This window comes from Xenopus laevis, chromosome 2S (genome assembly GCF_017654675.1).
Source record: "Xenopus laevis strain J_2021 chromosome 2S, Xenopus_laevis_v10.1, whole genome shotgun sequence".
Lineage (NCBI taxonomy): Eukaryota > Metazoa > Chordata > Amphibia > Anura > Pipidae > Xenopus > Xenopus laevis.
Window position 1 is genome coordinate 131021370 of NC_054374.1, and position 14649 is coordinate 131036018.

At 40.1% G+C, this 14649-nt stretch overlaps 1 protein-coding gene across 1 annotated transcript in view; it reads left to right on the forward strand.

Moving 5' to 3' along the window:
* The first annotated feature begins 346 nt into the window (after window positions 1–346).
* Window positions 347–14649, forward strand: part of lrp1.S (LDL receptor related protein 1 S homeolog) — a 190408-nt gene continuing 176105 nt past the window's right edge. Inside the window, 1 exon segment of the mRNA XM_018250057.2 lies at window positions 347–815. Within this exon segment, the coding sequence (XP_018105546.1) occupies window positions 725–815 (91 nt within the window). The 5' untranslated portion in view covers window positions 347–724.

Genomic DNA, 14649 nt, shown 5'->3' on the forward strand with positions numbered 1-14649 from the left:
TTAAATTCGCACAGAGGCACAACTTTTCTCATTGCAAGTATATTTCCCGTTACCGACTTTTATTACATTCCCCCCAATACTGTTCATGTGTTCTTCTCTGTGCAGCTAACAGCGACATTGTGCTGAGGACTCCAGGCAATTCTCAGACCAGGCCCTGACTGGGACTCCCAGCAGAGAAGCCACAGGTTAGAGACCACCCCCACCCTTTGCAAAGCAGAGCACATCATCAGCCGCAGCCTGCTTATCCCAAGAGCTGGAGGAGGGCTCGAGTGAACGGGACACGCCCCCTTTCCCTCCCCTCCCTCCCTCCCACACATAGTCTCTCCCCAGCCTTTCCCCTTCTCATTAACAACACTGCTGGATTCCTCAATCAGGGGGGGATATCCAGTCAGGTTGCCGCTGTTGCCGGGCGAGAAGGGGAATCGCTAGGATTGCATATGCCCCTCACTCCAAACCCCCCATTTGCCATTATCAAGCCCTTCCCCAGCACTGGAATAGAGAGTGTGCAGCCCATTGGAAGCCCCGCTGCTGCTGTTGGCCTCAGCCTCCCCTCCTTTAATTGTTCACGTTTTTGGGTGATTTCGCGTTTTCCCCTCTGTGGCCACTGGCGTGTGGATATCAAGGAATCAGGAGGAGGAGGAGGGAGGCTGCCAGGCGAGGGATAAAGCGCTGGATCAAGGCACCCCCTCCCCACCTTAACCCCTGCTAGTCCTTCACCCCCACAATGCCGTCTCCCAGGACAGATGTTGCAGCTGGAATCGCATTGGGATTACTGTATTGTTGCTGGCACGTTCTGGCGACCTCTGTCAACGACGGTGAGTAGAACATTCCTGCTGCTGCTTTGTGCTGCGCGGCGCAACCGACTGCCTCCAGGACTGCTGTGTGAGGGGGGAATGGGCTAAAGGTTTCTCTGTGCTGCTCACCTCCTTCTCTGCAGGCCTGCTAATCGCATTGGCATCTCAGGAACACTAGGATGGCTGCAACACACACAGCTGAGAGATATTCAGTCCTACATTCTATGCAGCAATTATACCCGACTACAACTCCCAGCATTCCCTCTAGCCCCTGTGTCCAGCTCCTCCCTTACCATTAGGGCTTTGCAGGCCACTCCAGTTCTTCCTCTAATCAAAGGCAATTCATACACCAATCAGAGCAACTTGTATTGTAACAATTGTATCTAATGTGTTCCAGAGGTGCCCTTCTCTTGCAAGGGAGGGGGATGGGTGATTGCTTTTCTTTCTGAGGATCTCTTTCCTTCATTCATTGCAATAATCGGTTTCGGAAATCGGCCCCTCTGTTTGCTAACCTCATTCTGGTTTCTTTATATTACCATGGGTGTCTTCATAATGGATGGAAATAATAAATGATCCACAGCCCTTGTCTTTCCTGTGTGCATCTCATTAAATCAATGGCTATCCCTTTCTATTGATTAGCTATAAAGCAGCTGACGTATGGGCCTATTTATCAGCGGCGTATTTACCCAGCCAACTTTCTCATTATTTATATAGAATATAAATCTCTTTTTGTCTTGTGTGAGGATACTGTACTCAACCCATTGCCTCTCAACATTGCATGGCATGGAAGCCAATTGAATTCTCCCTGGGTTTTGCAATGAACAGCTTCCCGGGATACCTTCATCCTATTGAAAACGCTGTCATGTGTGGGTTAAATGAGTTCTCCGTATCCCATCCTAGAAATGGGAGTGCGCTCGCCTGTATCCCAGTTAACTGATGCAGAAAAGCAATCTAGGTGCATATGAAATATGCATTCACATAGGCCCAGTGTGAGTGGCATGTGAGCTACCTTTATATTCCCACACTCTTGTACAAAAGGGGCCGTGTCGGGCAAGGTTTAGAAGCAGTGGGCATGAAGGTTATTTCTTTGTTGACACTATGTCGTTTGATTTCGGTGTTTTTTTTTTTTTTCTCTTAATGGCATCACTTGGAAGCGGTGAGGGTTGTTGACGAGGGAAACAAGGCTGACATTGTGAAGGCATCTCCATTGCTATTTGCAAACCTCATCTGCAACCACATCAGCGGCTTCCTCTCTACACAGTGGGGCTGCAGTGCTCCTCCAGTGCGTGACATGGCATTTAACACAGGCAGGGACAGAAGGGGAGATTCATTGGTTATGGGCTTGTTTGCGAGCCAGATGTTAGAGGAGTCCGCTGCATGATCTCATTCCTGTTGGATTTGGCTAACTTTTTTTTTTTTCCCCCTCCACCTCATCCATTCTGAGCATTGAAGATTCCAGCAAATACGCCAACACAGTAACCAAAATCAGCATTAAAACTGGCCTTCGAACTTTGAAGTATATTTTCTTGTGCATTAAATGTAAATACGTAATATATAGGCAACATTTTATATACATAAATAAGTTTTTGGTGTCTGTATCCGACCAGTGGAAGTTTACCAAATGATGAGCATTTATTCGGTTGAGCCGCTAGTAAGAACCTTGTTGCTGAAGAAGATACCATTGATTAATAAAAGAAGCTTTGCTCCACTTTATGTTGCTCCCTTTGATAGCTGTTTCAAAACTGGGTCAAGATCAGAACAAATAACGGCATCATAGAAAAGCCACTAAGTTTTACGCCAGTAAGAGCAGCTTCATTGATTTATTTTTGCACCTAGAAAAACTGAACTGCTAGGCTTGTTTGTTAAAGTTGGAGCTTTTATTTAATAAACCATTTTGTTTTCTTGAACGTAGTGCCGCCGATCTATGGTGCTGCTGTCTTGGGGTGCTTATCGGTTACTTATTTATATCATTCCTATAAAAGATGAAGGGCATAGGACACACATTTATGTATTATAGTATAGTGTACAACTTTGTTTTTCCATGCTTCATTGGGTACACCCCAGTGCTTCTGTGTCTTTCATCTTAACATGGTATAGACCAGTGCTGTTTACAATACCCTATGTAACCCTTTTGGCAGATTGGGACCAATAAGTATTGTATCTGTCAATTGAGAAACTGAGCAGGTATGTCAGGGTACATTTACCTGGGTCATAAAATACAGGGCTGTGTAGTTGGTACATAAATGCTTCAACTCCGACTACTCCGAATCCTCTGTTTTTTTTTTTTTTTTTTGAATATACTGTATTTTCCATGTTGGTTGAAAGTTAAGTACACAACATACAAGGGATTTTATCACTTCCAAAGCTCAAAAATTTAAACCACACGCGTTGCTAATTCTAAACCAAAATCAAAGTTAAACTACATAAACCAAAACCAATTGGAAAACCTCAAAACAACTTCTATATTGAGTGAACCTGACATACAGCTGTAGAATAGCTGTTAAATCCAAAATTAAAGTATTGTTCTTAGAAACATAATTACTTCTGCCATATCCTCCTTCATAGAAGCTTTAAATCTGATTTGGTTATTTTCAGTGCGTATATTATATTTAAAGTTATTAGCAGTCAGAGTCTGTACATTTTTGACAACTCCGGCTTCAGATACCCTAAATTGCTTCTGACTCTGCAGATCTGATAAAATATAGAGGACATAGCTATGTAAGGCCTCTGGACTATTTATTTATTTTTACAAGAAGGAAGGTGTGTACAGTATGTGGCTATGGAGGCCTCGGTGATAGGGGACTAGGCTAAAAATACATAGTGCTGGCAGTCAGCAACATAAGAAAATGTAAATGAGGACTACAAAGACACAGGTTAGACTGTATATTCTATCTCACTCTTTACACTAGAGTAGTTAGTAGAGGCTATAACCTGGAGAGTAGCTTGTTCAGTGCCATCAACAGTGTTTTCACTCATGGGAAGGTTCAGCATAGGTATTTATACTGAGATATCTGTGTGAGTATTATTACAGACCCCGCCTTGCCAACAATGCCTGTGTCATCTGGAACAATCGTTCACTGTACCATTTGCGTGCATAATTAAGTCCCAAGCAAATAAATAAAGTGGTTTAAGTACCACTGACACCCAACCATGTGTGGAAACTCTTCCTTCAACTTGTAAGCAAGGGCCTAAGACTAAACTAGACTAGACTTTCTAAGTATGTTTAACCACTCCTCCAAACACCTGCTTCATTTCCATAATACTCCGTTGAGTAATGTCTGTTGGATAGAATGGCAGTGCAACATGTTTATGTTGAGTACTAATTACCCATTTGTAGTGTGATTCCCATATGTGTCTGATATTTAAAGTTGAGAGGTGCCAGTTCTACATCTGAGGGCTTCAACAGATTAGCCAGTCTTAAGATGTTTGAAGGTGAAGAGATCAGGGATCAAACTTTGACTGTCCATGGATGCTGTAATTGTGCAGCCACATATCCTGATAAAATGTTCTAGACAATAATGATTTTGGACTTAAGTTGCAATTTGATACCGTTGGTGTATATCTTTTATGAATTTTGCCTAAAACTGGCTTTGCCGGGCCAGATTTTTTTGTACTGTTTCATGTAAAACAATATGATCTGTCTGTGGTTGATTGTATAATTGTGGCATAATTGTACTAGTGTTGATCACCCAAAGCAGAGAACCAGGCTACCTGTTGACTGCCTCCATTGGGGTCAGCATTAGCGATGGGCAATGTGACCCGTTTTGCTTTACCAAAAAAATCGTAAAACGTTGATAAATTCCCAAATTCTTTGAAGTCTATGGGGGACAAATATTTTTTGATGTGCAACAATTTTTTTTTCACCCATTGGAGTGTATGGGCGTCTTTTTCATGGCGTAACATGGTTATGCCTGGCGAAAGATTTCGCTCATCACTAGTCAGCATCTGACCAAGAGTGGCATATGCCACAGTCAGTCATCGTAATACCAATATTGTGGCTGATAACTTAATCTGCACTAATTTAAATTATCTCCAACCATTAGACCAAAAACTTTTTCATATGTTCTAGTTTAATACCTTTTAGGTTCAAATCTAGTGCAGGTATGGGGCTTGTTATCCAGAATTCTCGGGACCTGGGGTTTTCTGGATCACTGATCTTTCTGTAATTTGGATCTTCATACCTTAAGTCTACCAGAAAATCATGTAAACATTAATTAAACCCAATAGGACGATTTTGCTTCAAATAAGGATTATTTATATCTTAGTTTGGATCAAGTACAAGGTGTTGTTTTCTAATTACCTAGAAAAAGGAAATAATTTTAAAAAATTTGGATTATTTGATTATAATGTAGTCTATTGGAGATGGCCTTTCTGTAATCCAAAACTTTCTGGACAATGGATCCCATACCTGTAATCACTTTGCAAAGTAAAGTTTTGGATCAAGCTGTTAAATGGAAGAAACTGTCACAAAGATATTCTACATTATTAAACTGTAAATGAATAATCAGTGTATAAAGGAAACACCAATAGCACTTTGATCATATGTATATAAAATATATTGCTTAATAAATAAGGGGAGGGGGAAGAAAAAAAGAAAAAATGTAATTGTAGTAGTTTACTGACTTGATATTTTTAAGTGATTTGTACCATCACACTCTATAGTCTGTGTAGACAACTAAGGTTAGCAGCAAGTAAAATGTACAGGTCTTATTGGAAGGGCTTTCCAGCAACTGAGAGGTGTTGTTTTAGATGCAAATATTCAATAAATCAGCCGCAAACACTACTTTTTAAAGCACAATTCCTCTATATCTAAATGAGTATAATGCACTGGTACATTCTTATTTTTTAAACAAAATGTCTCCTTTAATGTTCCTGTCTCTGGTGTTTCAGTCTGGCAGCTCAGTGATCCAGGAGTATTCTGAACTCTTACAATTTGTTACTTTTAGTTGATACAATTATTTGATACATTTCTCAGCAGCATCTGTGGGTATATTAGCAACTATTGTAACAGCTGCCTTTTAATGAAACTCAGGGATTCTGCTCAGCAGGGACAAAGATAACAAATCTCTCCCCCCCCCCCACCAGAGCTGCTTTTAGGGTTAGTTCACACTGCGTTTTGGGGAGATTTGGGTGCCTGGCGACTAATCGCCTCGTTCTTGCGGCAAACAATCTCCCCAAACTCCTTCCATGTTGCTGCACCAGATAAAATTAAAAAACGCCGGCGCTAATCACACGCGGCAGTTCATTTTCCGAAGTCGCCCAAAGTTGCCTCATGAGGAATCGCCGCGTGTGATTAGCGCCGGCGTTTTTTCCTTTTAGTCGGTGCAGGAACAGGGAAGGTGTTTGGGGAGATTGGTCGCCGCAAAAACGAGCCGATTAGTCGCCAGACGACCAAATCTCCCCAAAACGCCCTGTGTGAACTAACCCTTAGAAGGAGAAAAATTAAACTTTACATATCAATATTAGAAAAAACGGTCACAAAGAGAAAATAGAAAGTAACTGGAAAAAGTCTTTCTGCTGAACTAAAAGTATTGAAGGCGAACAACCCCTTTAAGCCAGCTGCTCTTAAATGAAAACAATATGGTCATTACTATAGTTATGTAGCAGTTGGCATGTTTTGTATTGGTCACAAAATTCCTTGTGAAATTGTTCTTATAAAAAAAAAAAAAGCAACAAACAAAAAGTTATTGTATTCCACATAATGAATTCTATATGCAACGCTGCATGTTCATAATAGGAATCGCCAGAGTAACCGCAATCACCCGGTTTAGTGTTGTGAGATAGAGCAACTTAGGTCTCGTACAGATGAGCGTTTCTTACTAACTCTAACCGGGTGATTACTGACTGTGTTAGACAACAAAGGAGTGTACCCATTAACCTTGAACAGACCAGAAGTGTGATGATGCCTTAGAGGATTGTAGGAACACTCCTATTTAGGGGTTTGACACATTCAGCTTTAGTTTACCTTTAATTTTATTTTGTTGAAAGGTGATGAAGAGTTTTCTAGTTCTGGCTCATCATATTCATGTTGCCTGGAAACCAAGATTCCATTTATTTTCTTTAAAACACTCATCCTGTAGGGAGGAGGTGGCATTGAAAGAGAATGATATTTATTGCAGAAAGAATGAGAATTTAGCAGAGGCTTTGATCTTTCCATACTCTTTTATTTTGGACTACAACTCCCAGCACCCTCTCATGGTTGTAGGGTATTGTAGAGACTGCAGGCTGAAGATTGCACACTATTTCAAATGTTTCCTGTCAACCACTTTTCCCATCAGCTCATGCATACCTCTTTGGTTACAGGAACAGTCTTGACCATTTTGTGGGCTGCCCTGTAAGCTATGCCTTTATATCCAATGTAGGTCTATTTAAAGGTGCAGTAGGCAGATTCTGCTACATGGTTTATGTATTAAATTATGAAACAGGCAAGTGTTGGCCAAGGATTCTCTTTTTAATATTTTCCACTCTATATAGAGGGCATAGCGGCCTTACATTCTGGTCTCGGACAAAATCTCTCTCCATCCCTTGTACAATGCTACAATGCACTGGTTTGTTTCTGCAGCATAATTACAATACCACCCAGTCTGTAACATTGGGCTGAGCATGTGTTTACATAATTTTATAGGTCAGGAAACAACGTTTGTGAAATCTTTCACTTGGAAGGGATGACAATTCTATGGTGTTCTGAAGCAATTCTTTGTCTAGATATTTATTGGGATACTAGGTGTTTGGAAGGTCACTTAAGGTCCAGAGGCAGCAGAAAAAACATCAGTACATGGCTATGTTGCATCTGATTATTCAATACAAATTGTTCATAGTCCATTTATATATTTCTCTCTGCTTCGTAGGCGGCACAGGTGCAGGCCTTTGAGAATCATGTTGAAGACCACCCCTAATACATGACATGATTAATGGCCATGGTTATAGCAAGGGCAGGTTTGAAAAAATTCCCTTTCCAATAACAATAGGGTATAGAGTAAGAACGGTCATTTGGAACGGAATTTAGTGAAGTTGGTCTGTTTTCAGAACCAGGGACCTTCTCATGGAAATTATGGATATTATGGCTGCGATATTAAAGGAGTAGTTCACTTTTAAATTACCTTTTCCTATGATACGCTCCGTGATCTTTCAAAAGTCATAAAAAATTAAGACCAGTTAATAACTTAGCTTTTTGTTCAGTAACACTCCAATTGAAAAGATAGCAGTTATCTGGTTGTTAAGTCCAGGTTCTTAGGGGTTCTGGAGGCAGACACCCATATTGTTCCCTGGCTTGCCAGATGACCGGCTATTGCACCATGAGCTAAAAGCTTAGGGAAGCAAAGTACCTGGCTTCTGACAATTTCTTTTTCAATTGCAGTGGTCAAATTCTGTATTTTGTTTTTCTACAGATAAGTTGGAATCATTCCTTTACTTTGCCCAATCTGTGCTAATATATTTGGTTCTATGAGTAGTGGTAACAAAATAATGACCATGGCAACATCACTGGTCTTAGAATCAGCCTTTGCAAAGTCAACAGGCCATGAGTGATCCACTATTATGTAACTGACAGTGCCATCTTTGCAAACAGAAGGTTTAAGAGATTTACTTGTCAGATCCAAGAAGTTTGAATGTATGGCACACAAGTGATGAGCTCTATGCAAGATACAACTGAGGAAGGAACATGTTTATTCTTTAGTGTGCTTGTACTTCATATCTACACATTATGGCTTGGACTGTACTCACATGTGGATCCCAGCATCTGTCAGCATACATTGAGGGTTCTAAAGGTGGCCATACACAAGGAGATTCTCTCCCCAATATGCCCACATTAAGGTGGGTGATATTAGGCTGATCCGATCGTGGGCCCTAGGGCCCAATGATTGGATCAGAATGGAGGGCATACGTGCAGTCAGATTGTGTGAACAAAAAGATGCGACCGAATCCAACGGGATTTTTTAACCTGCCCGACTTTCGGCCAGATATCGATCAGGACGACCCCATACATGGGCCAATAATATTTCTCATACCGCATTTCAAGGGCATGGTTATGTTAGAATGATATCAAGAAGTTGGTAAAGCTCTTAAGTAGATGGGGGGGGGGGCTGTTAACATACGTTTGAGAGACACAGTATCCAGTACTGATACCTTTCTGTTGTTTTGATTGGAACAGTGTCCCTTCCTGATTTGCCAACACACTGTACCCTGGCAGATATGCTGTGTTGTCAAATGCATGTCTAATGGTGGCCATATATGCGGTACATTTGTGTAAGGGGCAATCTGATTGGTCTACCCAAATGGTATCTGGGCAATTTTCTGCCATACATTGATTGGGTAGGTCCCACTCACAGCTAAAGTGGCTAACGTTAAAGCTGTGAGTACATTACTAGACTTTTCAGTATCTACTTGCTGGATATTTGTACAACTCGATCACGCCCATGAATGAGGTAATTGTGCAGCTGACTTGGTTGGATATTTTCTGGGAGGTGTGAGTAATGGTTTTTTTTTGTTGGTCAGTCAACAAGAAATTAGCCAACTTGTGAGACGATCACTTTTTGATCAAGAAAGTTTCTCTTGTAACGGGAGGGCCATACAGATCAATTTTTATCATAAGATTTTTCATTTCAGCTGCTGTTAGAGGCTCACTGACAAAGAGGAATTCATTATATGAGAACTTTACTGGAATTCAGTATATGACAGCTTAACTGGAATTAATTGATTAACTGCCCTCTCCTCCTCTTACCATTGCTCTGAATAACTTGGAAGTTGTAAAACAGAAGTACTTTCAGTTTCACTTTGGCACTGTTGAGCTCAAGAAATGGCATAAACCATATATATTTATTATTTACATAAGCAAAAAAAAAGTATGTTTATCGCAGCATGCCCATTTAATGTTGTCTGTATAGGGGAGTATGTATTAAATATAAACCGATAAACAAATACACTTCAATAAATGTCTGCTTCTGTAAGATTGATAGTTTGTTATACAGAATGATGAATCATTAACATAAAGATTGCTATAAGAAAGATGGTCCTGCAGACTGGCCATGCATGTAAAAGATGCCGGTCGGGATTTATCCTTTGCTGGTATTGTTCTATTGTTGTCAGAGGAGAACCGAGCAAACATGATCCACAAAACAACCAGTATCCATGGTATTAGGATGTCATTCCTCTGGCACTTGTCCCCTAAGCGTTATCACTAAATTACAATAACTGCATATGCAGATATGCAGCTTTAAATCCCAAAGAAAATATTTTAAATGATGAGGAACAACTAGTCTGACAAAGGAAACCATATTTTCAACGTTGCTGCTGCATTAATATTTAATGATCTGTCCCTGCTGAGATTGTGTCGTGCTGCTTACAAGATGAAATATCTTTGAAGCACTTTTTAGTTTGGATGCCGGTTTATGTTGCAGCCAGTAAATGCTTTGTCAAGGTCAATGATATGTGCCACTCATGTATAACTAAGGTGTATTGACCGTGACACTCACCCCACCTCCTGATTAATCTTTCTATTCAGAGTATTTCTATTTAACTTTAAAATACTAGCCAGCAATGTCCTATATGCTCAATAAGCTGCTGACCAGTAATGTTCCATTCCATTTTTTCATAATAATTACTTAACAACATTGCAGAAATTGGTAAATTCTAAAAATTGAAAAATTCTGAATATTGTTTACTATAATCTGTGACCTCTTTGAAAAGACTTGCTAAAAGGTCAACAGTAAATGTCTTAAGAAATACATTCTATGGCCATCCTGTTGTCAATGTATAGTGTCTCTACATAGGCAAGTTGTATGGTCGCGGCTGTTGCTGTATATATAAATACTACTATTTTCACAGATATTTGTAAAGGCTAAAACCAAAGCAGCTTCTAATTATAAAGTGAAAAAAAACAAAAAAAAACTATAGTAATAGTGTGTTTGGTTCTTGCCATGCGTTTCATTGTCTACTCTACGCAATATAATTTCCCAGTGCCCTAAAGGGGTTATGGAAAGAAAAAAATGGTTATCATCCTTTATGGCACATATCTAGTTCCTTTATGGAAATCAACTGAAAGAGCCCTTCTGTCTCTCTTGCTTTGTTGCCCCTACATTTTTCTGGAGTTTTATGTTGGCAGGTGACTTATAGCTGAGGATTACAGACATTGGCTTTGAGACTTCTTATAGTACTATTGTCTACATTTCTAACCTTCATATGAGCTATAACTGCTGTCCAAATGTACTTTACTAAGGCTTTCAATACTGAGATACAGCTTGGCATGGACAAGCAGCCTGTATGGCTAAGGCGCTAATTCAGACAATATAGAAGCAATGCTTCATTAGAATTGGCTTACTCTATCTGAAATGATCCAGCCCCTTAGCATCACAACAATTATGACTTTTCTCCTATGTCCACCATATTTCCTCCTAAACTGTAAAGAATTCCATGGTACGGTCATTTGGATATTGCAGGCTGTGCCTTTAGGATAATAATCTTATTACTTGCGGTTCCACAATATTGTCTGAAATAAAGATAAACATCTTTCTCCTTTCATCTAATGATCATGTGGGTTTCCTTAACCCTGTGTGTTGTGCCAGGGCTTTTGAGGAAGACTGGTGGTGGCTAAATGCCAGAGATTAGCAGAGATTATCTGCTGTAGCTATTGCAACAGTTTGTAACGCTCGATTCCTAATGTTACATTTTTTTTCATCCTCTTGATATTACTGTCTCGCCATCCAGTAGATACCCAGCCCTGAGCATTGCATTTACTGAAATATTAAAGAGGTTTATCACTTTTATGATAACATCTCTCCCATTTCTTAGGGCTATTCCACACGGGGAGATAGCCACGCGTTTGCGGTCGCGGCGACAAAGCGCCGCGCCAGTCGCCGCGACCGGCGCAGGCGACAGTTTTGTATGGGCGCCTATGTAAAAACGCCTGTGCTAACCACACGAGGCGATGCGCTTTTCAACAGTCGCCTGAAAATGCCTGGCGAGGCATTTTCAGGCGACTGTTGAAAAGCGCATCGCCTCGTGTGGTTAGCACAGGCGTTTTTACATAGGCGCCCATACAAAACTGTCGCCTGCGCCGGTCGCGGCGACTGGCGCGGCGCTTTGTCGCCGCGACCGCAAACGCGTGGCTATCTCCCCGTGTGGACTAGCCCTTAAAGTAAGGTATCAGCAGTTTCAGAGAGAGACAACAGTGTTTTGTCTGTAGCACAGATATTAGAATTTGGCACTGCATAACTGAGAAACGTTTTGTATTATGTGTAGATTTTGATGTACTTTCTTTCTTTCAATGCTGCCCTTTTATTTCTGGTTGCCAGGTTTCTTGCAAAAAAAAAAATTAGTGCTTCATTCTAAAATTGGAGTTTCTGGATTTTTTTTTAAACTTTCCAAGTCATCTTCCATTCTGCCATTCCAAACACTTGACTAGCTGCTAGGGTACTAACTGCCCCTAAAAATTGATACTATAAGACAGGGGTTCCCAACGTTTTCAACCCGTGAGCCACATTCAAATTAAAAAACAAACAAAAAATAGTTAGTTATGATTTGCTATTGGTAACCCATAATTGAATTTGCAGTGTACAGAAGGCTCTGGCAGTACAGTTGATTTTTATGCAATTAAAGCTTGCCTCCAACCAGGAATTCAATAATAAGCACCTGCTTTGAGGCCTCTGTAGCAACATCAGGGGGTTGGAGATCAGCATGTTGCTCACCAGCCACTGGTTGGGGATCACTGCTATAGGAGATGGCCTTCCCTGGAGTATGGTTCTGGAGTATGGTTTTTCCTGATAAGTGGTACTCTTTGGAAACAGAAGAGTACAGAAGGAGCTGCGCAATATGTTGTCACTCTTAAAATACATAATAATAATAATAATAAAGAAGAGAGCAATTCTGAATTCCTTCCCTTTGGAATTTCAAACAGGGAAAAAGAATTCAGATTTAATTCCTGTTAGTATAGGAAAAAAGCAAAATAGACTCAGTGGAAAAGCTTCGATCTGGGCTCTCAAACTCAGTTATGGCCCCTATGGAAAAACTATCCTAAATACAGACATATATCTCCGTAAGTCTCTGCTACGAGTATCTCATACAATTACTATCTAATATATAGCCTTTAATTAGCAAAATACAAGTTGTATATAGAATTTACAAAAAGAATTCATCACATCACATACATTGCTTGGACCTCTAAACTAACTAAACTCACAAAGTACCCAGAATACACTGATAAATATAGTGTGTTTGTGTGTGTGTCTCCCAAATGGAAGTGAATTTCAGGTGAGAAATCTTTATCCAAATAAAAGATATGTTATAAAATTATAAAATACATAAGACAAGTGTTTCATATATGGGGGAAAAAATATAATGAATTCAGACCAGTTGCACATCCTCCCAGCTATGGATAATTGTAGCAGAAATATCCGCCACACTCTGTTCTGTTCTGCTGTAACTGTCTCTGCTGACTCTGCCTTGCATGGCTGCAGCTTTCATAGAGAAACGCTGTCAGGCACATCTGGAGATTTTCACTTTGCCCCTAAGCCCCAAGTGAAAGTTTCCCATTCTGCCCCTATCTAAAGGAACATCTATACCATATTTCTGTTTTAGATAAACAAGGGGAAAAATGAAGAAGCAAAAGCAGTTTTAATGTAGTGTTTTGGAAATCATATATTAGGATTCATTTACAAAGCCCGTGGGTAAAAGTAGTGGCTTCCTTTGCTTCACGTCATGCATGCACCAGTATGGATGGAATGAACTGACATTTTTATAATCGAATACAAGCAGAAACTTTTATTTATTTATTTTTTTAACTCCTGCATTTTTGATGGAATGCCATCACTTTTGACACGTGCAGCAGTAATAGCTTTAGCTTTCATTCCATTTTTTGGAGCAAGTGATCTTTCTTGAATGCCTCCCTTCCCATCCTGCATTCTTGAACCCTACCCATAGCTGCGTGTGTAGAGCCCACTTTCTGGAATAAATGTTACTAGTGCTAGTAATGTTATCACTGTTTTTGGAGCATTATTACATTCGTTACTGTACTCGTTAATGAACTGTGATTATGCCTCAGCGTTGGAATGGTTTATTGAACCGCGTCTAATAGCACCGACAATCGTCTACCTAATCATGCGGTGGCAATTTGTGTGCACAGCCTGTTAACACCAGAGTTCACGTTCATTAAACAGCAGTTTGAATAAATCCTAGCGATCTGGAAACCTCTCATATTATGAGTCTTGAAATACATGACAATATTTTATATCTGGGACCAAAGTCCTGAATTTCCACTGCCATGACTGTGGCACTGTTGACAGACTTCAACTTGGAAAAGTTCTGGGAAATGTTTTTCAGCCCTGGAGGGCCACTATCTGCTGCTGAATAACTGCTGTTTAATTGGCAACATAATGCCAAAACCAATACAGGTATAGGATCCCTTATCTGGAAACCCGATATCCAGAAAGCTCCGAATTACAGAATGTCTGTCTCCCATAGACTCCATTTTATACAAATAATCCAAATTTTTAAAAATGATTTCCTTTTTCTCTGTAATAATAAAACAGTATCTTGTACTTGATCCAAACTAAGATATAATTAATCCTTATTGGAAGCAAAACCAGCCTATTGGGTTTATTTAATGTTTAAATGAATTTCTAGTAGACTTAAGGCATGAAGACCCAAATTACAGAAAGATCCGTTATCTGGAAAACCCCAGGTCCCGAGCATTCTGGATAACATGTCCCATACCTGTATATAAATCCATATGCTTTTAAAAATGGTATATTGTGTGAACTTTAGGAAGGCTAATAGACTCTTGCCTAGCCTATAAATTAACATTATAATATGACAATATATTCATTGAAGCATACTTGGGAGTGGTTTGGACAAGATCATAAGA